The 26,349-nt window shown below is 43.2% G+C and overlaps 1 protein-coding gene across 1 annotated transcript in view; it reads right to left on the bottom strand.

The window, feature by feature from the left end:
* Positions 1–4,331: 4,331 nt before the first annotated feature.
* LOC139327717 (double-stranded RNA-specific editase 1-like) overlaps positions 4,332–26,349 on the bottom strand; it is a 46,799-nt gene continuing 24,781 nt past the window's right edge. Inside the window, exons 3-11 of the mRNA XM_070957646.1 lie at positions 13,688–13,762; positions 9,796–10,730; positions 8,101–8,215; positions 7,076–7,244; positions 6,796–6,950; positions 6,473–6,641; positions 5,704–5,885; positions 5,345–5,523; positions 4,332–4,759 (exon numbers count right to left, since the gene is read on the bottom strand). Of these exons, the coding sequence (XP_070813747.1) occupies positions 4,583–4,759; positions 5,345–5,523; positions 5,704–5,885; positions 6,473–6,641; positions 6,796–6,950; positions 7,076–7,244; positions 8,101–8,215; positions 9,796–10,730; positions 13,688–13,691 (2,085 nt within the window). The 5' untranslated portion in view covers positions 13,692–13,762 and the 3' untranslated portion in view covers positions 4,332–4,582. The remainder of the gene's footprint in view (positions 4,760–5,344; positions 5,524–5,703; positions 5,886–6,472; positions 6,642–6,795; positions 6,951–7,075; positions 7,245–8,100; positions 8,216–9,795; positions 10,731–13,687; positions 13,763–26,349) is intronic.

The following is a 26,349-nucleotide window of genomic DNA, read 5'->3' as shown; positions in this document are numbered from 1 at the left end:
TAATGTCATTCACAAAGTTTGCTCCATGTGGCGCAAGAGAGGAAATCTAGCAAACAATCCACACCACTGAAGCTAAAAGGGAGGAATTAGAAAGATTGGTTACAGGACGGTGACTCAAGGCAAACAGATCACTGGTCATGGCTGTAACAGGGCTCACACCAGTGAGCCATCCCCGGGCGTTAATGAGGCTAACCGTCTGCGTGCCACATCTGATTCCAAGAATTTCTCATTGCCACCGCAGCAGGCTTCAGGCTTTAATTGTCACCGGCTGAGCACAGATACCTGCTTCCTCAGTCCACAGCCAGCCTCTGTGAGCGCGTGCCAAACGACGTCAACAGCGAGCTACATTTTCAATATTGAGCAATTTATTAATTCATTTATATTCATTAACATATACATTTTGGGGAAAAAAAATGCATTTTTGGGAAATTAACTTTCTGAGAGTGAGATGAGAAGGTCTCCTGTATAGTATTTACTGGAATATCTATGATGGGTGACGAATGTCTGACTGACTGACTGTTCCAGCGCTTTGCATTGTGGGACACAGCAGGTGAGGTCGACTGGTCTGTTTTTGGCATACTGCAGATTTTCCTTTTGCTACATGCTAAATTTTGGCTAAATCAGTGCTTACTGTTGGTACAGTAGGCAGTTTCAGATAAAGCTCCATAGAGAGCACAAAACTGGTTTCATTTTGGCTGCTCATATTAAAGTAAAGGCTGAAGAAAAATCAATGTGTGACACACTGTTGCTGCAAAAGTTAGATTCTAAAGTTTGCAATGGTTGGTGTGATTTTGCAACACCACTGCAGTTTTACATCTCAGAGAAAAGGCGAAGTGTGGTTGGAGAGTTTTTCTGACCATCTGCTGAGTGCTGCTGTACTGTACGTACATTAAGTTCATGCAGAGGCCCATTAAGTGGCTAATGGGGTTTGATTGCCGGGGAAACGAGCTGTGACAAATGAGGAGATGTCCTAATGGATGGACAACTTCTGCCACTGAGCCGGAGCGTTTGATGGAGGGGGACGGGACACTCGGGCTCTGCTCCAGATCTGCTTCTTCAGCTGCCATGTTCAGTTTACGAAGAGGAGGAATCATTTGTCTCACAGGAATGAATTTAGCTTTGACGAGGTCTCACAACAAAACTGACTGAACCATACTTTGACAAAACATCAGTGCGCTGAACCAAAAGATTGGACACATGAGCACAAGAGAAATACTGCAGGAGAGGTTTTTGAAGCGTGTTTGGACATTTAGTGTCCAACGTGAATAGTTTTTTGTTGGCTATAATGAGCACTGATGACAAAAGCAAACTGAAAGGCTGCTTAGGCGAGAGTCTTGGCCCACTTTTATATGTGCACTTCATACAGGGAAAAAAAAATGCCATCACCTCAGAACAGGAGACAGAAGTGACACAGGGTTGATGTAAAGTACAGAATTACTATCCAAGTAATACAAAGTGGTTGAAGGGAAGACTTAAATTTGTTGAGGACGAGGTCCGTTTTACTTGGCCCCTGTCAGAGTCTTAGCCGGGGAACATAATTTGCAGATAAATTGGGGAAGGTGGAGAAGTATGAAGAGCTGTTTTCACTAATCCCACTTCACCTTGAAGCTGTTTGACTTCTCCTTTCTCTCATTTTTCGCCACACTCTATCAGCTCAAATCCCAGGACCCAGAAATCAACGTCTTAACTTTTTTCTTGTTGGTGGATGAAGAAGGGGATGGGAGGTTCTTGCAGGAAAAGAAAAAAGCGTCAGTTTAGACAGGTCTGTCTTTTTGCAGGGAGTGCCGGCTGTCCTCTGGTGATGCAGGGAGAACAGGTAATCCACAGCGAGATTATCTGGTCCTCTCATGTTGCACAGGTGCCGGCGGCTGATATGACACCAAGTAATAGGCCTCTAAAAGCTTGTGTGGAGATGGCGGTCAGGACAGCTTTAGATAGCAGCAGATAAACAGCAGCTGCCTGGCCTTATGTCAACAACAACAAAAGCAGCGGAGAATTGACTAGATGTTACTCAAGACCGTCATTTTCACATGACACCTTCACTGTCATGAAGGGTTCATAAACAGCACGGCAAACAATAATATATTTCTTCTTCGCTTACACTGCCTATATTATACACTAGGTGCATTTAGCAAATTTTTGATATTCCTTGTACACCAATAACATTTCTCTCTCTCTTTCTGTCTCCCTTTTTTTTCATTTTTCAATTAAATCTCATGGTCCTGGGTAGAGTTTGAGTAGCTTTCAGCTCAGTTGTTAACTCCAGGTCCACTAAGCAAACTGTACCTGCTGATGAAAACAGTCAAAACATCCTGATAAACCTGGTAATTGGACTTTAGTCAGGAATTGTTTTTAACAAATACCATTTCCATGGCCAATAATGGACTTTCATCCTCAAAGCCAGTGGGCTTCCTGTGATATTTTGATGTGTTTTGACACATTTTGAATATTTTAACAGCAGTTTGAGATGTTGAGAAGCTACAAACTTTGCTGTGTTTCAAGCCCACTGGGAGTGAATATTCAACACAGGAAAGATCCTTTAACAAACATTTTTAAAAGCACTCCAGCCATAATCCTTATTTAAAAGCAAAGACAAGCATACAAAATGACTGTAATAGCATTTTATTAAATTTCTAGCTCAGTGACTTGACTCAGTTCTACATATTTTATATCTATAATTTTCATGCTTTACAGGGAGAGCTCATGCATTAGGCCCGTCAGTCTTGCCATATTTTTTAAGGGCAAAAAAAATGTAGTGCATGAACCCATCAGAGCTGCAGAGGCTCACTAACCACAAACAAATGGACAGGGAGGATCGACACATGGTCGACCATCTTATCCCGCTTATCCATTCGCTTTTGCTTTACCTCGAAGTCAATGAAAAAAAGCAATTGTTTTCCCTTTTTAAAAAGTGCATATCCTGGGGAAACATAATTAGTCGGCACCTCCAAAAACCCCAAGGGCCCAAGCCGTGAGTCAGGTATGCTGAGACAGGAACAGGTTTGCACATGCTCGCAGTTAAGACATATTTTCAGCAATTAAACAGAAGCAGAAGGAGAGACATTCAAAATATAGTAAGAAAAGAGCTCAACCCACAGTGAAAGTAGATAAGTTAAATGCGCTCTGTGTGTGTTTGAGGCTGGAGGTTTCCATCCGGAGGATGTTGACGGCAAAATAAATTTAGAAAACCATGAAAGTTAAAAACAATCTGAAAGTTAAAATTTACATTTGCCAGAGGAATCGGGTGATTTGGGATTCTGTCTTGTTCGGTTGGAAAGAGTAAGACATCACACAGGAAACACCACTTCAGCTGTCGTCACAAGCGTACGGCTGAATGGTTTGCCATACAGGGTTCAGAGGCAGAATACAGGAATAGAAACAGACATTTGAACGTGTGAAAAACACAGAAAATGACACATTTGAGAAGTCTGACGGATGCTGACATCATCTTTGGTGAGCTTTTACTGGCGGTAATAGTAACTGAAGTGTGAACACTAACAACACAAGCAGGGTCCAGGTTTACTGCAGTTACTGTGTGGACTATCGCTAAAGGAAAGGAAACTCTGAAATGCTTGTTGAGTTTCTTTGCATAAGGGTTGTTACTCTGATCTAGTGCAACAGGAGGAGAGTTGTTCAACCTATGGAGAGTTTGGTCAAACGTGAACAAGGCTATTCACACTCAACATCAGGGTTCCTGACAGTGGAGCCCTGCTTTGTGTCACCCGACTCGAGGAAGTGACTCCAAGTTCAGTCCAGTTCGCAACTGATTTTTCCCACCTGAAAAATTTGACCAAATTTGGATTTTCTGGCAAGACAGCAATGCAGCCTTTAAAATATCTCTTGTGATGCCAGAGACACATCATGTGTATCATTTTACACCATGGAACGATGCTCATTCAGAGAAGATCAGAGGAAGGTCCATCACACCTGTGGAGTCAGATTGTGTGATGACTGTCCCTCTGCCTCGCGTCTTCACCTGTCTGAAATGGAAGGTGCAGCTGTAGGTGTCATAGTGGCGTGTCCTTTCAGACATCGGGGTGTGCGTATGCTTAGCTTAAAATAAAACACCCCCGTGGCCTCAAATTTGCAGCCAAAGAGCTGCAACAAAGCACAGTTTTCCAAACTGCGGGAGGACATTCTTGAATTATCACAACACTGATAATTTGAGAGCACAATACTGAACATGTTAACAAACTTTTTACTGCAGACTTCTTATGAATTTGGTGTATCTATTCATGCAAAATGAATATATCACTACTCTTATATAAACAAATGTCAGTGAAACTTACAATGCTGTTTACAAGGTTCCATTCCCCAAGTCTGTTTTTACATTTGTCTTTGTATAAAGTTGCATAACTGACTGAATCTTTTTTTTAATTGTGTAGTGCTGGCTGAGAGGGAGTAGCATGACTCAGAATGAAGGAGGAATGTTAAATCCACGGGTTCTGACTCCTCTTTCTTCCCAGTAACGCACAGTCTAGGGAAATTATTCCACCACTGAAACCAAGACTGTTTCAGAAAGTAAAGCGAGCAGTCAGACGTGTTTTCTGTTAGAGGCCGCCACCACCAGCCCAGCACTGCCTCAGGTGGTGTGTGCAAACTGGTCCTGCTCTATGGGTTTCTTCACCCAGGCGCCCAGTCCGGCTTTGTGGAAGGCTCTGAATAGCATCTGCTTGGAGCTGTGATACTCCACCGCCGCCTGCTTGGCCTCGTGGTAGCTGCTGGGCCTCACTGTTCTGATCCGCAGGGTGGAGGACAGCTACAGGGACAGATATTAGACAGATTGCTTTAGCTGGAAAAGTCCTGGATGCTAAAAAAAAGGACGCTTAGCTCGGCCAAACTGTTGCTATTTCACTGGAGGTTTAATTGTTCGCTGATTAGAAATGATATGGTGGCCAGGCAGTCACATCAGTCCACTTAAACTGTTTGACTCATTCATCTTTGGCTACATTCACACTGCAAACCTCAGCACTCAATTCAGATTTATTGCTCACATCCGATTGTTTTATCATCTATCAGATTCCAGTGTGATTCCTGACTGACCTGCATGCGCAAAACAACAATAACACAGCGCCATTACGGCGTGTTGTACCGATGTGTGCGTGGACACTCGGCTCAGGTGACCTATGGATGAATGGCACTTCAGACATGACAGCGAACGCAACACAAACAACACTAGCCAATGATAAATACAATAAAAGTATTAAAACAGGAGATACATACCCGTAAATATGGAAAGAAACTTATGAAAGATAATAGCTGATAGTATTGTCTGTCTAATATAATACTGTTATTAGAAATAGTGTTAGCTCTCAGTAATATAGCGTGTGCAATAGTGTGTTACCTTGCAGTGCAAGCGCATCCAGCGGCTGTAGAGTGCGTGTTTGCACAGCCTGGAGGGTCGGCCCAGGTCATCTTTCCCTGTGGTGGCATTGATCACCTCGAGGCCTTGGTCTCCCACCGTCCAGTTCACGCTGAAGTTGGGCGCTTTTCCCGGCTGACGAGCCTCCGCGTTACTTATTCCTGTAGAGCATGAAAACATGGCAGAGTTTCACTTCAAGGTGGACACTTAGGAGAATGGAAGTACAAATCCATTTTATTTTATTTTTTTTACTTCTCTCCTGGTTTAGAAATGATGTTCATGCTCCCTGATGTCCCACACAAGCCAGTGAGAACCCTGATTTTCAGCCCTCTCTTTCTCACCGCTGAGCAGTGGTCTGTTCAAGCTGAAGGACTGCGGCAGGTCCTCGATTTCAGTAATCCTCTGGTACATGGCTCTGGAGAGGTGGTCGGCATGGTACAGGCTGCCCAGAATGATGCTGGAGAAGTAGATGGGCTCGGTGAAGTAGCTCATCAGAGAGCCCTGGAATCCAACCACGTTCCACCTGCCGGGGGGACAAAACAAACGATTTTGTTCAATCAAGCAAATAATCATCCTATTTGTCAACAAATTTATGGATCGGGGTCCTCTAGTCGTCTTTTTGAAAAACACAGAGACAAAGAGACAAAGAACATAAGACCTGACGGAGCCTGTGCAGATGTACAAATCTGCAAAAAAAATCAACATTGCTGAACTTTCCTGAAAATACAAATCTGATTCCAGCTCAGAGGAGTCCCGAGCTGTTGGCGGCCTCCTGGAGATTCGTTGAGAAGCCTAATCAAGGCTCCAGTGGCCTAATGACACCTGAGAACTGCAGCTGGCGGACAGAAATGGAGTGATTGCAGCATGATGCCGAGATAATTCACCCTCTTTACACATGCACATAATCACCAGGATTCCTGCCGGTCTGCTCTAAAACACCCCTCAACACCTCAAGTGGGTGTGCAGGGCTGCGTTTAATATTTTGAAAGAGAAAACTTCAGCGTGTTCGACAGCGAGATAATAGGTAATGTTGATTCATTTAGTCCCAGGCACTGTTCATTCAGTTCATCACAGTCTGTGTGTGTGAATCAGGAGTGAAACAATACAAACCTGGCAATCTTGTCACTGCAGGACATGGTGAGCAGCCTCTCACCCTGAAGAACCCCGTCCCATGTCTGAATGGTGTTACTGGAGCGGACTGGGATGGTTCCTTCACCAGACTCAATTTTGGTGCGGAGCTGTCCGCGGGCTTTTCTGTTCGGGTGTCTGTCTCCCTGATCTGAGACAGGAGGAAAAGCAAGCGCAGACACTTTGAGGACCTGATAGTTAACTGCACATTTTCATGCAGAAAATTCATATTTAAAAGGTCCAGTGTGAAGGATTTATCTTTTCACGAGTCAGCCCACTGAACAGCCTCTCCTCATCTGGCTCACCCTCCACTCCAGCCTCATGAGGAGAGAAGATGCGGGCGTCTCCACAGGGGGAGGTGCTGATGTACAGGTGGAACTGGACGTTCTCCTTCAGTTTGAAGCCTTGTCTGTTGTCACACCTGGTAAAGATGGATCTGTGGTGCTCCTCTTCGTGGTTACTGGAGACACAAATGCCAAATCAAGACTTCATAGATCTATTGAAGGACCTGTAGCTAAGCTTGTAGACATGGCAGGTGCAAGGACAGGGGATGCACAATCAGCTCTCTGCTGTAATGCAACTCACCTGAGGAAATGCTCCAGCTGGGAGTACAGGTACCTGATGAGGGACCGACGAGCCACAATCTCAGCATGGCAGTCATTGAGGGCCAGACCTCTATCGCTCATGTATTCACCATTGATGCACTTTGTCCCAGAGGACACACAGATGACCTCTGCCTCCTTCACATCAGTACCTGTATCAGAAAGTATAAAGATATAGCTACAGTGAATGGGTAATGGGCTTTTGTTGATATCAATATAACCCAAAACAGTCAGTATCACACTATAGCTCAGTATCATAATTACAGTCACTTGACAATCTGTACAGCCTACGACACCGTCTGTCCTCAGAGCCTCGATTGACTACCAGCAGCACTGGATGGACGCATCAGGCCTCACAGTAACTGTGTTTAAATGATTTACTGTGTGCTGTGGACATACTAACAGTATACATGCACAGGAGAAAACACAAGCTGCCCAGACTGACCAGGTTATTGATTATTGTGGTTTGACACCTTCAGAAATCACAAAGAACCAAAAGCTAACGGAACAGAAGCCAACTTGAAATACAACCTTTCGGTGAAATGACACGGAAAAACACTCCTTTTCTGACCAGCGGTCTGTTTTTAGTGAGACTGTGCCTTAGACTCTCACCACTGAGACTGAAACTCAAAGAGAGGCAGAAGACTGACAGGTTGTGTTTGAAGTCTCTTCACATATGAGCAAGAAAAGCTGGGTTCAGAGTGCGGTTAGCTTTAATATTTTACACAAAAACACAAATGCATCACAGCTCAAGAATATGACAATAGAGGCAAATCAGGTCCCTGCTGATACACAGAGAGCTGAGGCACATTTTGTGGAGAGCAGTAAACCTCTCTTTAATCACTTGACTCTATGTAAATGCTGAGCTGCAGTGTCACAGCATCCAATCCTGCAGATATTTGGTGCTGCAGCCTCAAACACAACATACGACAAGCATCTCATATCTCCTTCAGTGACGGCTGAATGTGTTCTGAAGCAACTACCTGACTGAAAAAAAAAAAAGCTTACCTGTTGTCATGACGACACCTGCCAATACTTTCCGCCTGGCGTGTGGCGACGTGAAGTTGTCGGTCAGTTCGCTGAACTTGTCGACGACCAGACGAGAGACGGCGTCTGCCAGGACCTGAGCGAGGACACGAGAGAGAATCATTACAGATGAAGCAAATGATGAAATGAAATGATGTGGAGCCCTTTGAAGAAAAGATGATCAGAGCGTAGTCATCTGATTTTATGTAATATGAACTACCGCTTAGCAGCAGACAACAATGCCAACGTGTGATGAAAAGCAAGTGGACGTTCTTATCTGCACTCAAACTATTACTGAATATTTCAATTATGAATGCTGCACTGGTGTGAATGACAGGCAGGGATCTTAGCAGCTTAAAACAGTGAAATCCTCTGCTTCGCTGACTGCTCTGTAAGTAAAGAGTGACTTGGAAGAGCTGGTATAATGAACAGCGGCATCTGAATAGCACTCAGAGGGTGATGGTAATTAAGATAGCAGCTTTGTTATCGGTGTGCAGGGATTACAGGCACGGATTAGTTTACGTGTAAATAGATTGCCAGTATATTGAACTTTCTCTCTTGAGGCCGTCTCCATCTTCAATCAGACTTTGTCAGGCTGGTCATGAGTGGTGACATTTGTTGATAAGTCTTTTGTAAGACGGCAGAAATCTAACAGGGAAGTGTTTAGAGGATACAATCAAGCAGGCTGCTGCCCCTCTCAAGACCAAATCTTGACATGTGACAGTGTTCATGCCTTTCTTTTTTAATGTTAATGCTTCGTAATGGCTCACTTCTGCTTTTGTGTTGTCACAAGCGATAACATAATAAAACTAGGACTCGGCATCAACAAATGTATCCGATATAAAACAATCCATTTTTCTAGTATCTTTGAGATTAATTTGTTACAGATGTCTTTTTGATACCTCACTTGCATCCATCTTTTAATTAACGTTCCTCTCTTCATGATAACTGAACCGCCTTACGTAGGGAGCATTAAGTTGGTCCACAGTGGGGAAGTGGTAACATTACTTAATTACTGTAATGTTAGTCTGGCTCAAAAAGGACAAAGAGAGCAAATACATATCACCTGACGAACACACAACAAGGATTATAAATCCTACCCAGGCAGTATCGACTGCGCACCGGCATCAGTCAGAGGAAGATAACGTTAGAGTTCCTCCAAAGCAAAATCACTGACTATGGCTACCACAGCTAGTTATAACATTAACAGTAACTTCAATATATATAGCAGAGCTTTTGGAATTGCAAGCCTGATTCCAAAAAAGATGGGGCGCTGCGAAATACTCTGAATTTGATGCCGTTTCAAACAAGTTGGGACAGGAGCAACAAAAGACATCACAGTTCTGGTGGGTTTCAAAATACTAACATTAATCAGTTGCCATTTACTATTCATACTGTGCCTCAGGGAAATGGGAGCAGAACTCTGCTGTTTTCCATATGTCTGACACTGACTACATTTTCTACTTGGAGCACACAGGGGATGTAGAGCAGAGAGGATAACTGTGAGCATCACAGAACAATTTAAGAGATGGATCAAAGTTGCTTGTTTTTATTCATCAAGTAATACTTCTGCAATGCTATCATTAACTCTGAACTACTTTTACTTTGATCATATCATCTAACAAGACAAGATGAGAAAATGAGCAATAAAATCTTTTCACCTTCCTCCATGCTTACCTGTGGCAGGTGAAGCTGCAGTCCCTCTCTCGGTATCGGCTGTCTTGATGGAGCCTGATCCAGCTGCATGTTAAACAGAGCAGACAGAGCCGCCTGGGCGGCTCGGGCCTTGGCCAGCTTCTTGTTCCGACCAGAACCCTGGAAATTCTGAGCATCTACCGTCACTGACATGACAAAGTTCTTGGCATGGCTCTCCCCGCTCTCTGACACAAAGTCATACTTGAGGCCCGGTCGCAACTCATTGAGGATCATGACAGGATTCTTGCCGCTTGTAGGGGAGATGAAGGTGGAGGGGGCTGGAGGTAAGGGGGCTTGGACCAGGTTTGGGACAGGGGAGGGTAGCAACGGGTACTCTATTCCCAATGAGCTGAATGAACCATTACTGTTGGATGCGAGGTAAAATGGGTCATCAACGGGACTGGATGTCTCAAAGGCATTAAAGAGCATGTCCGGGAAGTCGGCCTGGTCTGAGGTGAAGTCCGTGTGAACAGACAGAGTCCGGCCCATGGCCATGTGGGCTTCAGATGCATTGGGGAACTGGACGAAGGAACGCAGGGCCTTCTCTGCTGCATTCAGTTTGGCTTTCTTCTTGGTCGGACCCGAACCCTCGAAGAGCTGCCCGTTGACCTCCACAGTCATCACAAAAACGGGCGCGTGGACCGGCCCGGTCTGAGAGAGCAGTTTGTACTGCAGCCCTGGCTTGATCTCATTCAGCTGCATGAGGGCATTCTTAGGCAGAATGGGCCCAGGGACTTTCTTACGCTTCTTGGGCCTGTACTTGGAATGTGTATGCCCATTATTGCCCTCTTCTAAGGGACGTTTCCGCCCACCCCCAGCACTCCCATTGGGGAGTAGAGCAGCCTCAGCTGCAACCCCCTCTTTGGAGAAGAGGTTGTCCAAGTTCCGATTTTCCTTAACATCTGTGCTGCATGAACCTGCGGTGCCCAGAAAGAGTAACTTACAATGCCTTCGTTGCAGGATCTTGTAAATGTAAAATTTAGAGATTCCTTTATCTCTCTTTGCAACTGAACAAGTGATGTGTGTTCCTTAATCAATACTTTGACAATGACATTATATGTATTCTGAACACATTCATTAATGAACAAAACATGCAATCAGGACCAATCTATGTACAGTGCTAGGAGAAAATTTAGATGCGATTACATTAAATAAATCAGGAAATTAGCATGAAAAGAACATTTTCTGCTGTTTGTTAAAGTGCTCTGTGTTAAAGTTAAGAAATTACAGTACACATTTTCAAAATGTTTTTTTCTTTTCTCTCTCTGGGAGATCTTCAGTGTGTTGGGAACACATATCACCAAGCCCTGTTAACAAAGCCGACGGAACTTAATGTAAATTTCCATTTATAACATCCTCCAGCAAAAGCTCGATAGGTTACTCCTTTCGGTGCTCAGGACAGAAAACAATCCTATAAAATGCAGGTTGACAGGGGTTGTGGGGAAAGATGAGGGTGCAAACAAGGGTATCAACTTTTCCCAAAATAATTCTGAGCCTGAAGGAAAATACCAGAGAAATTATATTAACTTTTAGCATTTGATGGATTAAATATGGCCACTTCAGACAGAAAACTGGCAGTTACTGTACATTACATTATGTAGGAATAAATACAAAACATTAGCTTGTGTTTGATATCAAACACTGTTCAGGCACTGCAGTGAACAGTTTTTAGCATGTGTTCATGACTAACAAGCATTTAATTTGACATGAAACTATAGGGACTGGTTCTGATAACTAGTTGTATTTTGGATCTGGATGCAAGTCGGTAAAATATCACCATTTTTTAAGCCCTGTTGCCAATGAATCTTTCATTCACAGCCACTCTTTGATCTTCACTTAAATGGTCCGAAGAAGAGTCAACCAAACAACTGTGAAATGCACTGTTTGTGGGAAGGTACTGACAGAGAGGAGACAACAAATCCCTGTTTAAATATTCATCTTGTTAAAGGAAGAATTTGTGACATTTTTGATAACTTCAGAGGGATAAGCTCAGTCTACTGGCGGTGTTAAACCTTATTCTGTGATGCATCAGATTCTGTGACCTGTAGCAACAACCATTAGGCCTTCAGTTAATGTGAAGTGTGTCGTGCAGGCAGAAATATTGGTGATTAATTCAGTTAAGATTTTTTTCTTTCCCTTTTAGCAAGAGGAAATGAGTCAGGGCAAAGTTAATGAATGCCACAAAGCAATGACCAAATATGTAGTGAAAGCCCTACACCATTTTAGCTCAGTGGTGCTTTGAGTTAAAAAACATTAAATAGAGTATCTTTTGACGCATTTTCCACAAACTCAAATTACCTGAAAAGATTCAATAAGGGATTAGAAAGATTCTTGATTCAATAAGTGGATTCAGTTTTTGATCAAATGCAGTAGAACCCTGTCCCGAGCCCACTTATAATCCAAGTTTGGCTTTAAGCTTTCCAATATGAATTGTAAACCACGCTCTCCTTAACCAAAGTTCACAGTGCCTGGACAGAGTTCAGTTTGCTGTTTACTGTAGGCAAAGAAAACAAGCATGCAAAAGGGGGATGGGAATCAAACATGAAACACACAAAGGCAGATAATGCCCAGAGCAACAAGAGGGGGAGAGTGATTATAGGTCTGTTGGGGAGGAGGGAACATATTGTCATTGTTACTCCACTGAAACAGCCAGTGCTGAGGCTCAGCAAGCAAAAATATTCACTTGAAGCAGAAACAGAAATGTAATCTTGTAATTAGATTGCGGGAGAAGTGAATCCATCAGGCTTGTTAGACTGTCGAGGGGGTCTAAAGGTGTCTTGGGATGTCCAATTGTAAGGTCAGTGCTGTATATGTTACCTGGCCACCGATATTTGATTTCTTTGACTTAGGGTTTATTATTTTAGCAAAAAGCCCTTGAACAACCTTGACCATTTCCATCATCAGCCTGCGACCAACTCTCCCTACACTGTCAGGCATAATCCACATGTTCTCTCAACTGGTTTCACTTTGGCTTGTGCTGAACAGGAACAGGATTACTGCCGTCTCAACACAAATAAAAAGTGTTTAAAGAGGCCATATCAGTTGGCGTTGGGTCACAGCATCAACGGGCCGAATCACGATGCAAAATTGGCTGTCTGGTTCACGTCTTCAAGCACACGGACTCCTTTCAGTCCACCCTGACAAACAGCCACATTCACTCACTCTTGAAAATGGAATGTCGCCTGAGCCTGATGCTTGATCGTATCATTTTTGCAAATAAATACCCAACTTATCAAAGCACACATCCTTTCCCTGTGAATAAACCATAAGCTTTTAGAACCAAAACAGGCACACAAATGGTGTTGGAGGAAGATAAAAGTTTGTGTTCGCTTTATTTGCTTTGCCATGCATATTAACTACACTCAGAACCTTGCCTTATCCATCGTTTCCATAAAATCCTATTGAGACTTATCACGGGTCAGATGGTTTTAGGGCTGAAATAGGCCTGTGATCCAAATCCAGGTGCCTCTCAGGGGGCTTTAGTGAGATTTTTTGTTGAGAACATGGGGACAAGCTTAGAATCTGCCATCAAAATGGACTGAAATCTCACAGTAGATACACCCTGACCCTGGGATTAAGCTCTGATCCTGCCTCCTGAGCTGGCACAAAGGACTTGGATGGTACATTTTCAAGGACAGTCTGAGAGGAATACGATGGTGCAACACAGAAACTTAAGCTCAGGATTCTGTCCTTTACCTATATGCATGCATCTCATACACAACAAGGACATAACCGGGTGTCCGGCATCATTCTCAGGTATAGAAGAAGGTAGTCAATAATTATTATATACTTGGAGCTGATAAAGCTAATGAAAAGTCACATATAGACAGATATCAATATCTCGTTTAGACTTGAAATGGAAAAATGGACTCACTCATGCTTTCTCCCTCGTCCCCCTCGATGGTGAGCAGCCTCTGTTGGTTTCGAGGTGGCCGAGCTCCCACTCGACCTGGAGGAAACACACAAAGTTGAGAAAGCAGATCAGGTTATAAGAGCTGCACCATCATCTGCACGATGAGTCAGTTGTTTTGAGGCATGAATGAAGCAGAGGTTGCCAATCTGCTTATACAAGCGTGACTGTAAGTGCTCTGCCTGCACGGACACTGTGCTTCATCTGTTTCACTGTTGGCTTTCTGTGTTCTTCTTCCTCCAGGTTGGAGCAGGATGCGCAAAAGACTGAAATATCTCAACTGTTGGATGGATTTCCATGAAACATTCATGGTGCCCAGAGGATGAATCCTGATGACTTTGATGATGGTCCATCTAATGCTTACTAGCTCAATTTTCCATGTAAAAAAAAAAAAAAAAAATCAAATAAGAAAATTGGAAAATAACATTTCCTAAAATGAATTCAGATTTTTTCTTTTCAATTGATCGTACAACACGCAATCATTCGAGAATGTTTTCCATCTTGCTTTGACTGTGTAATGTGTAAAATAATACGATAGCTTCAAGTCCTTCTGTGTTTGTTGCTGTTAAGCAACTGTTAGCATGCAAATATATGAAACCAGATTCCAGCATTGTCATTGTGAGCTGGTTAGCATGCTACCATTTAGCTCAAAGCACAGCTGCGCCTCAATCGCCTACAGCCTCACAGCTGCTAGCATGGCTGCAGATTATTTGTAATACAAATACCTTTTAATTGTGCTTTGTTGTGTCTCCCTGTTTTTATGGCTATCGCTATTTCATATTTCTATTATTCTACTATTTCTAAAGGATGTTTTGGCACTGTAAAGCACTTCATTACTCGTGGTAAAAGAATCAAATACATCCTATCCATGAACACTTAAGAGCAGCAGATGCACAAAAAGAAATTTGCTCTCTGCTAACCAACTCGGCAGAGAACACAAACACTGACTGGCAGGTGAAACAAAGTTCTTGATGAAAACATTAACATTCAGCAGACAGCACTCAGAGAAGCCTGAGCAGCCTTTTGAGACTGATGCATTTGACTAACCCTCATATTTTAACAGCTTTTTATTCATTTGAAAATGAAAACTTTTTTTTTTTGGAGCATTTCAGCTTTACTTGATTTCACATAGTTCGGGAAATGACAGATAAAAAACACGAAGCAGTCACCACAGTCGAGCTGATGGGCTAAATCTGAATCTGTTACTCGTGTCAGGGCAATGTGCATCCGCGTGGGATATCTGTTTTCAGAACTGTTCGAGCAATGTGGTGAAATACAGGGAAATGAAGACATCATGGACACACTGTCTTCCAGTTTGTGTGCTGGCATGGAGACGGTTGGTGATATGTGGAGCTAATTAAAAATAATGACCTGTTTGGGTTGTCTGTGCAACAGCCATCTCAGCTGCTGATATCATGAACCTCATCGCGGTTTAACAGAAGTTAAATGAAAATATTCTAAATAGTGTGAATTATTCATAACACAGCCACACCCAGCCTCAGAGGAGTCACAGCTGTGGTGTCATTGGCTGCCAGTTGACTGCCATAATTGTATTTGTATTTTCATGATAAAACCATGCTAACAGTGCACTGACTGGCTTTCACTGTGTTTTGCACTGTGCCAATCATGCACAAACTTTTGGAAAGACCAAGCAGGTTTCCAACAGAAAGACAAAGAAGAGAACTGATATTTTGATATTTTGCTGATTAGCTGGAAGTAGAAAAGCTCGAGCTGATGAGCCTCAAGCAATAAAACCTTCATGTGGATTCAAGGAACAGCGACATGAGTGACATGAAAGCAGACTGACTATGTTTTGCACTTCACTTAAAGGCAACTGCGATCCAAGAAATCTGAAATCAGATGTGATGAAAAGACATTTCCCTCGCTTGACATTTGGCTCCATGAGATCCACGCACGCGACACAAAATAGAAAGCTCGCCGGAGACGTCTTCACAAACCTTCGAGAAATTTTCTAATAACAAATCTAATATTGACAATCCATGCCTGCTCCCTCAACACCTCCTTCGCACAAATGTCACAACCCATCACCCTGCTTATTCTACCCTTCAGCGAGCCCCCACCACCTCCACCCTGCTCTAAGCTACTCCTGTCAGACAGAGGTACTCGTCTCTCAGGCTGATAAGAGACACTGAGCTGCCATTATTTCCTCTAGTCTAATCAGGAACCTGTCACTCAGCGTGCCGTCCCTGGACATAAATAAACAAACTGGGGCCGGCAGAAATTGCTTGATAATTATCGAGGATTTGCAGAGAAGGTGGTGGCAGGGTTTCACTCCTCTGGTCAGCTGTGGCGCTCTAAGTTAGGTGGGGATCGAAATGGTTGGAAAACACTGATGACGTTTCAGGATATGTCTTATTTCAGCACCATGGACAGCGCTCCTGAGACAAAAAGCACAGCAACATGGTGACCTTTGAAAAAAAAATACAATGTACATTTAATGTCAGCAATCACATTGACATGTTTATATATATACTGCGTTGTTAGTTTATTACAGTGTGGCTTCCAAAATCAAAGCAGCAGAAGCAGAGATGTATTGACTTGTAGTCAGTAGCATGGTTGAAGCTCCAAAACCACTGATTCTTACATTTCCCAAAGAATGTGATCATTTGCTAAACCTTTTTGACACATAATCAGCTGAAAAAAGGACAAAATAAATGTTTCAAACAAGCTGGGCAACAAATGGACGCGCCTTTATGCAGTAGCTGACCATGACCAAATTTTACTCAGTTCCACAGTGGCGTCAGCCTTAAATGTCAAAAGTCAAAGGTTTAAGTCTTAGCTTCTTTGAGTAGCTTAAATTCAACACATTAACTAACTTCGTCGGCGTTTCGTGAGGGGAGAAACTTTCGCGCTATTTATGTCTGCATTGTGTCGTCAGGGTTCTGCCTATTTCACGAAACTCTGTGATGCTCCTTTATTCTTTGTAGGAAATCCATTTACAAAAGTTGTTGGTTCACAATGTTTACTACGCTCAGCTACAAGTGTGAAGACCTCAATTAGACCCAACGAAATGGCTAATCAGCTTTACTCTGGAGGAAGAACAGAGCGAAACTCCAAGCCAATGGGACTGACAGGAAAGGCTTCATTCTTGGTCTGTATAATCGCTCCTCTGTTGGCAGATATGGCCTCCTGCCCTGCTGCCACTCAGCTGTGTGGCTCCAAACATTAGAAATGACAATGTTATCAGGCTCCTCTGGCTCTATTGTGTGAGACGGGTGGAAGGAGAACAGGGCTTAGGTTGCCTTTCTCAAGATAATGCAGGAAGGAAATTAACTCAGAGGAAGTAAAATGTCAACAAATGTAGTTATCAGGAAGGCTTGTCACAGAAACAGAAACTTTTGAGGTTTTGAAAATTGCATTATGCTCATTCAAAAACCTTGTTTACCACATATAGGTTACGGCGACTTGTTGCCATTTGTTACAGGATCTGATTTATCTGTTGCAGTCAGCGTTTCATAGGCACGGTTTCCTATATGCATACATTTGGAACATTGTTTGTTGAGCAGCAATACAAAGCGGCATCAACAAATGGGAAAGAAAATGAGATTGTGGATAAACAACAGGCGGTGGGAATGGGAAAGTGGCATGTATATTAAAGGAATCCGTGGCCTCCCATCCATGTCGCATGGAGAATACGTTTATCAGACAAGCAGGACGAAATAAATAAAAATCTATTTACGCTGCCTGCTTCCACACTCCGATACAGACCTGCCTCAAATCATGCATCACAGCACACTAACCACAACCGCTCTGAGAACGAAACACATTTACACACCGACAAGAGGAGGCAGATGCCGTGTACATTTAAACAAGGTTAGGAGCCGGCGCAGAGAAAATCAACTAAGATATAGAATAAACTGGAGTCATTAACCATTTCATGGGTCTTCAGGTCAAACCAGGCAACAAGGAAACAGCCCTGAAATGAGTGCCTAATTCAGAGGTCTTTCCAGCAAACTTCCTCAGAAATTATTAGGAAATAACTGAAATCAAGTGTAACCGATTTTTCCCATCATTTCTATCACTTCTGATGACACTGTACCCAACAAAGCAGTTACTGAGATCTGGGAACATGGTGTTAAAAACCTCCAACATGAGGCCGGCGTTGCCTTGTTTCTGAATGTGCAAATCAGCATTTAAATAACATTACCAATATAAAAATAAATATTTGAATATTAGTTCATTTGCTAATGACATATTTACTATTAGCTCCCCGTCCCTGTAAGTGGATTTTCATACCGTACTAAAATTAATGGAAACTAATGGCTGCCTGGAAAGGAGTCTGGAAACTGATGGTAGGCTTTTAAAAAATGATTCATGGTTAAAAGCATGCAAAATCGATTGGTCTTATTAACTGAGTCGTGGCTCTAGCGTGTGTCGTGGCTTGTTGCTCACTCCTCTGGGGGAAGAAATTAAAAAATACATTCTATACATTCATAGACATGTCAGAAACACCACTTCAGGGGTATTAGCCAGCGACTGAGCCGACAGGGATAAATGGATTTTGGAGCCTCGTCCTGGTGCGTGAGGCGAGTTACGGTCATAGCCTGAGAGAGAAAACAACTGCAAACAGCTGTCAGAGAACTCTTCTAGTGGCCTAATGCAGATGGATCGATCCCGAGGAGAAGCAGACGGGGGGGGGGGGGGGCTCAAACATGTGAGGCAGGGAAAAAAAAAGAAATAAACAAATGAAACTTTCTTGAACATTGCCGGCAGCGCCGCGCTCTTCGCACACACAAACTCCATTTTCTCCCCCCATGAAATGATATTTTGAGACGTGCAGAAATTGGACCCTGACGAACCAAAGTGTGACATATTGACAGGCTGGGGAGAGGTGATGGGGTGCTGGATGAGAGGGGACAGCAAGGAGAAACCTGGAAACTTTGGAGGGAAGTTTCTGTTCTGGCGGGATCATGCAGTCACATCAGCTTGTCCAAAATTCAAAACCACCAGATTCCATAATCGAACTGGCTTTAAATCACAGAATAGGATCTATACAGTTTGGTGTACTAAATAGCAAATGTAATTTAACTTTGTGACATTTTAACTGTGAACAAGACTATCACAAAATTAAGACATTTCAGCAAACTTTACTCAATTCATTGAGATAATTGCCTGACCTTTTCAGCTTAGAAGGTACAAATTGAAAGCTTATTAACCTGCACCTCTCTGGAAGTTTCTGTTTTAAATTCACTTAACTTTTCACGGGCTTCTGGAGCTGAATGGAAATGTGACATTTGCAGCCGATTAGGAGAAAAATCATAACAGAATTTGCCTAGTGTAACTGCAAAAGCATTATATTCAATCACACAAGGAAATAAGTTAATAAAGCAGCGGGCAACACCCAAAAACAAACAGCTGTGAGTCATTTTCAGCCTCAGTGGGAACACACGTTAAAGGCACAGGCAGAAAAAAAGCACATCATCTTGTTCATAATGTGGAAAAGTTAAGAAATAGTGGGATCAATACTTAAAAGCCAACACACACCACCACAATTATTATTCATAGATTTTAACAGCGTAAACCCTGATTGTGGCCTCATACTTCACCAGCTCTTCACTGAACTTCTGTCTGTCCATCAGTGAAGGTGCACACTTGGACTGAAGCTTTTGATTTCAGCCTCTACAAGTTTTGTCGAGTATTACTGTTGTTTGATTCAAAATATTTAAAGAAAATGTAAAAAAACCTTTGGAATGCAGGGTTGAAACAGCTCTCTAATTTAGCTGTTGAACTGCTGAACTACAGGAAATAAATTCATCTCTGCTTCCCAAGGACACTTGCAGGCTTCAGCCATCTTTCTAACATTTTCACTGGGACTCTGTGAAATCTTTATGACGGCTTTAATTTGCTGTGCGGCCATGGCAGTAGCTGGAGGGGCCCGGGGCGAATGCTGTATCAATTCCAGTCGCTAATGCGACTCACTTAACCAACAGGGCTTCCATGCAGACCACCACACGCCCTCCTTCCCCTCCCCTCCCGCAGACATTTGTGCTGCTGACAGCAAACTATTCAAACCACTGTGGTGCCCTCTCCACTGGGGGCCAAGGAGAAGTGCCAGCCTTCCTGAAGGTAAAGCAATTAAGTGGATTATCTCCTTCCATACTGCGGAGGAGACACAGAGAGAGAGGATGCTTTGATAGCGCTTTGTAAATGAAGCCTCGGGGGCCAACCACCGCAGGAGTTACTTCTGAAATAAACCTCACGTATTTAGCTCAAGGTCATCTGAGGTGGAGATGATGCAGATCACCTGGAAGTGAGCACCAAGGTCTTCCAAGATAAAATATGTAGATTTGAATATGGAGCTGGTTGTTAGTCCTCCCCTCCTCCTCTGTTTGTGAAGGGACAACTGTACCATCGTCTTGTTTAAGTAACCGTTATCTATAAACACCGACGCCACAGTATTTATGGAAGCTGCAGTACTTTTTCCCCACATATCCAGCAGATGCAGAGCGACATTAACATTCATTTGGGGTCTTGTTTGTGGACCAAACTCATATATTCAATCTTTGCTATATTTTTGTTCCGTACAAAAATATCTTCAGCTGCCAAAACGCTCTACTATGTTCTGTAACATGCAAGGCAGAGCCACAAAGCTGAAACCGACAACAAGCAGACAGTTGGTCCATATTTATTAACTCGATTCTTAACGAGGAAATGCTCTCAGACTTCCACCGAGGAGGCACTCAGCACCCACAGTTCAGCTACCAATGAATGAGCCCTGATCTCCGCAAGGATTTTGTTGCGCTGCTGAAAGTATCCATGTCTGAGAAATCATCGCTCTCTAGAAGAAATTGAGCCGGGTTCCTTCGTTTCCCCATCATGATTAGAGAAACTGAGATTTCCATACACATGACATTCACGAAATCAGAAAGCTGACCGAAAGCACAGCACACGTAAACACACTGATTGAGCCTCGCTCGTCTTGTCATGCAGAATTTCTCCAGTTTTCTGCGGCGTCCCCACTGTGTCACAAAGAATCACAGAAATGGAGCAACACCACTAATGGCAGATAGGAGTCCCTTTGTAAACTGCATGCTCCTCACTGAATGTACGAATACACCTAAACTTACTGCCAAAATGCTCCAGTATGTAAACATTCAATGATTTTACTGCAGCTGTGAGTGCTCGTATGTTGCAGCAAGATATTTTCCTGTCAGCCGCAGGACTCTCCGCTGTCTATTTTGTGCGACTCTGCCAGTTTCTTCCCCCTCTACCCCACTGTTCTCCTGGCACACGCTCTCATTTTCATTTAACGCTAGCACAGGTACCCGGCCTCCTGGGCCTGAAAATTGCTGCTGACTACATGCTTGTGAAAGCTCTGCTTGTGATGGCCAACTGGGACACGGAGCCATGCATGCTGAGGAACCAGTAGAGCAAGAATGTTTTCCCATAGGAGGACATCTCCTTCCAGTGGTAATTTCACAATTCCGGGTTGGTTTATGGAAAATAAAAGCCTTTTGCTGAACTGTTTTGCAGTTTCTGTTCAAAAGAGAAGTCTATGAGTTGTTTTCTCTGGGAGTCCAAAGGGTTACAATCACAGACATTAAAAAGGCTAGCAGCACCACTGCTTCTGGAAAGATCTTTGAAAACCTCTGAGCTGTGAGATGATTTTGGTGTAGAAGTAGAGGCCAACTGCAGGACACATGATAACGCCTGGCCTAAAAATCTACAGTTATTACAAAAGAAGAGATGCTCATGTACACACAACCTGGACCGACCTCTGCTTTGGACACACTGCACTTCAGTTGCAATGGATCTTCTCATCTGACTGCAGGTGAGTTTAAAAGAATACTGCTGATTTGCAGCACTACTGATGCTCTCCACAATGCTAGGCTAATTCTGCTGCTGCAGCTACTGGAAGTCACTCAGCACATGAGCATTAGCGGCATATTTAAAAAGCTGGACTCTGTTGGCCTCAGTGCCTGCGTGCCAGCTGTCTGTCGAGGTGATGGGTTTTGTCTTTGCTTGAGCTCAGTCATTTTCATGAGTTTTTTCCATTTTCATAAGGTCTCAGAAGGTTGGCATGAGAGATTCCAGGTTCCCCCTCGCACTCGCTGACCCTCCTCCACCCCATTCTCTCTGCATCAGCGGTCTCGGCGAGCACAACAGATGGCTATCGCTGTTCCCCTCACCCGAGTCAAGGCTGGGCCAGGTCCTCTGCTATCACCCAGAGAGAGGGGAAGGACGGGAAGCTCAGGACTGATGTTGAATTTCACACCCCACAGACTCAGGATTAGCGAGACCAGGGGCTGACAGACAGGCAGGTGGAGGTGGAGGGTGGAAGGTTGGTGCTGTCTACTGATGCCTAACAAGCAGGGTATGTCTCTGCATGCTTCAAAGTCACTGCCCATGCGCTCAGCTGTGATTAACTTTGACAGTTCGCACATTAATGAACATGCCATTCAGTTTGCAAGTCCCTACTGATGCTCACATCGATGCAGGATTTGGAGTGCTTTGTCTCTGCTGATTTATGGACCAAAGATGCACTTTGATCCAAAGATATGGCACAAATCTAAAATAAATCTAAAGGCCTTCATGAAAGCACTTGTGCTCGAGGCAGACTGCACTGCAGGTTCCTTCCGTACCACACAGGACTGATTTCTCTGCTCAGGCAACTTATTTAAAAACACCACCTATGAATATATCTTGCATACCGGTGGAGAAAAAAAAAAATGCTACGCTGTTGAATGCAGCTTTTTATGGAGACACAGTCATCTTATTAAGATGCGAGATTATTTTCTCTTTGCCTGTTAATCAGAACTGGAGTTTCATTTCAAGTGGGGGTGCAGCACCCCTACAATCAGGCAGTTTGTCATAAAAAAGTGAACTTTCATTCATCTTTCCCCTCCTTTTTACGGATGCATCTCAGTGCAGTGCATCAGAGTTTGGGACAGGATAGAGGTCTTATTACGTCTTCATCCATTTTGGCTAAAATGTGCACTAATGCACGAGCACCAGGAAGACATTTTCTACCACACACACACTGAAGGCTTTGAGTGTCGAACCGAAGATCACCCTGTCAGACAGACTGTGGAGAGAGTTCAACCCAGTCAGCTGTGGTGAGCTCAGGCGAGCCAGATTTCATTAATATGTAATATGATTAAATCAGATGGGGGTAAATTACTGTTAGTGTCTTAGATACAGATTATCCTGTCCATTCAAATCAATGCACAAACCTTGAATTTTGCATTACAGGCACTTTCTTTCAGCACTTTCCACTCTGACTTCTTTTACCGTCATGCTGCTCACACTATCAGACATTATTTCAGTTACATAAGACAATTTGAATTGCAGAATTTCACTTGTTATTACTGATTTTTATGTTGCTGTATTTGAACTGAAGCAGCTGTCATGTAAGCAGTCTTGGAGGAATCATCAGAGGGAACTGTCTGCAGCCACTTTTGCAGCGCGCTGTTCAGTTTTGATTTATTACTTTTGACTGATGCAGAAGATTTGACACCTGACAGGAGAATTTAACTTGGGCAAATGTGGTTCATCTTTATTAGTGGCAGGTAGGATGATCAGCTGTCACGGCTCATCTGATTTAACACATGATGAATGTATTTTAAATACAAATCTTACCTTAAATCTGCCTTAAATTAAAAGTCAATATTAGTAAAACTGATATATGAGACTGGCCTTCACATTGTGGCGCTGCCTCCTACTCCACCTGTCTGATGGGGTGTTTGATGGACAGTGGGGGCAGAGGAGGTATGTGTGTGCATGAAAACGCGCCTGTGTGTGTGTGTGTCGGAGCCCCCAGCAGAGCTCATAACCCTGAGCCTTGGGGTTCCAGAGGAGAGTTATCAGCAGAGCTTCAGGCCAGACCCCAGCTGCAGGGCGGAGGGAGGAGGGTGGCGGCAGGGGAGGTGGGGGGCTGTATCAACTCCTCCACATCACAGACGGCTGTTTGCCAGACAGAGATCTGCGGCTGCGGTTTTGGGCCGACAGACACATCCCTTAGCGGCAGCGTGCCGTACACGCCTCACAGAGCACATCGGCTTATACCTCGTCTGAAATTCACTTTTGCTCCCAGTAGATTAAACTCACACTTCAGTTCATCTCACAACACCCCGCTTAGCAGGGACACGGAAATGATGGGCTTCTTACTCACCCCGCATGCAAAGTATGAACAATGTCTCCATATTTTTTTTTTACACATTAATACTGTTTACCACACTCTCCATGAATAACAGTTAAATTGAGTCAAGGCTAAATTGAATATTCCTGAGTGGGATAAAAAATGACAAATCGCAGTGCACCTGCTACTTTGGCTTTTTCCTGGTGATAGCTGAAATTTGAATTAATGCGAGGATTAAGTGCACTTGAGTTTTGCAGCCAGTGAAAATATTAGCAGACGTTTGCAATCATGAACAGAGCCAATGAAGCAGGATGGAAGGGAAAATGAGCAGAGCCGGAGTGCTGGTCTGTGCCTCGGGATGGCCGCTCAAGAGCAAACACATGTTCAAGCGGGGACACGACAACAAAGGCGAAACACAACGACTGACATTTACTACATGATAAAGTAAATGCTTCTGCAAAGTGCACAGACGGCATTTCCTCATGAGGTGATTAATTTGACAAATGTCTGGCACAGTCTGATGATATGAACGCTGTGAGGAGTGCGCAGACCTCTGAGCAAAAGCAAAAACTCGGTATTTGTTGACTTTCTCATGAAAGTGTTGATTCACCCAGAAAGAGTAAACAGTGATTACTTCAGTGTTTTCTTAGGAAATCTGATAAAAAGTGCACTAAGTTCTTGATAAAAGATTAAGTCAGCCACGCTGACCAGTACAGTGACTCGACAATGGCGTTCAATTTGATTTCAATGATTTCATAAAGGCTGTCATTCATTAGAAATGCTGGAAGACTGACTGTAAGGCCAAGATCAATTGTTTAACCATATGCGGGTAAAGGTTTGATTAAAATCCCTTGGGTATAACTGTAAAACTACCACTATGCTTTTAATCTGAAAATCTTTTTTATTGTGATATACTGTATACCTGTATGGCTTATTCTCCCACAGTGTGCATATGGTTAAACAATTGATCAGAACTGGAGCACACTGTGGGAGAATAAGCCATACAGGTATACAGTATATCACAATAAAAAAGATTTTCAGATTAAAAGCATAGTGGTAGTTTTACAGTTATACCCAAGGGATTTTAATCAAACCTTTACCCAACAGTTGGTAACTCATTTAAGCCTCTGACATGAGTCAGACCGGACGCGGGACCAATCGGGAGCAAGAGCAATATTTTAGATTTCAGTATCAGCTTGAAAATCCTGATTCATTTCCACTCACTTCATTCAGAGTGATTGCACCACAAATACGACAGCTACAAGTGCCCTCTTTACTTTCCATTCAAACTCCGGTGGAGCACATCAAGTGCTGCTGTTGTTGAAATCAACATAAGACCTTCGGTATTGTGTTTATGCTAAGAAGCAGCCACCCAAATCCTCTGCAAAACACCTCATCACAACAAACCCACAATGACACTACACTTCCTGCAAACGTTCCACGAGCACTACAGTATGCAAGCATGCCATATGACAGCATTATAGGAAACCATTAAAGGAAAGCAGGCTTTATTTTATTCATTCACAGCTCTATAAATGTCAAATATCTAACTCGTTTTAGGCAAAGTGTGCAGCTGTATTATAGAAGACAAAAATAAATATTACATCTCACTAAATATTAAAGGACCAGCATGTGAGATTTAGGGAGATCTACGGGCAGACAGTACGCCTCAGTCAGAGTCCGCCATGTTGCACTGCCACAGACAGACAAACCAAACACTGCATTTACTTGGTTGCAATCTGCAACCTCACCACTACATGCCACTAAATGCTGCACACTGGTCCTTTAAGACTGAGATCTGGGACAATAAATTTAACTGAGCGTAACTTTCCAGCTTTTCATTGTCATCAACAGAAACCAATTTGGGATAGAAGAGAGAGGACATCCGAGGAAGATCAAGTTTTTTAAGGCTCTCCTTAATAAAATACTAATCAAAAAAATCAGTACATCCTTCAGCCATCTGTTTCCATTAATTTGCCCACCAAAGACCACTGATATTTTAACACATTTGGGAGCAGAGCACCTCTAGCATTCAGTTGAAAGTATGCATTGGCTGAAAAACATTCCCAGGGTGCACTGCAGCTTTCAGAACCAGAGCTTTATCGGTGCCTTTCTTCCAGGAGGCACGCAGCAGAAACGTCACACACGGCACGTGTCCTGTTTATGGCCAAGTTTTCATAACTCATTAAATTTGCTTTAGTTTCAGAGTGCTGGCTGAGCAGGATCGTGTCAATCAATACAAACTATCTGATGGCTTTGGAATGATTTCTCAAAGACATGCTCTCCTGCTTCGCACACGTTTGATTATGAACTGATGTCAGTACAAAAAAATAACATTTTATTTGATTATTGACAATGCGTGTATTCTGATTTGTGTATTTGCTGAAGCTGCTCCTTCATTGTGATATTCTGGACTTTGTTAGAGCACTCAGGTGAGTTAATCAGTGATACTGATAATACTGGCAATAATAATTCAACAAAGCTAAATCTAAGCACTGTAACAGTTGTGGACATTAACACACGTAGA

The sequence above is a fragment of the Chaetodon trifascialis genome, chromosome 24 (genome assembly GCF_039877785.1).
Source record: "Chaetodon trifascialis isolate fChaTrf1 chromosome 24, fChaTrf1.hap1, whole genome shotgun sequence".
Taxonomy (NCBI): domain Eukaryota; kingdom Metazoa; phylum Chordata; class Actinopteri; order Chaetodontiformes; family Chaetodontidae; genus Chaetodon; species Chaetodon trifascialis.
Note: the sequence above shows the minus strand (reverse complement) of the source record. Positions and strands in the feature narration are given on the sequence as shown.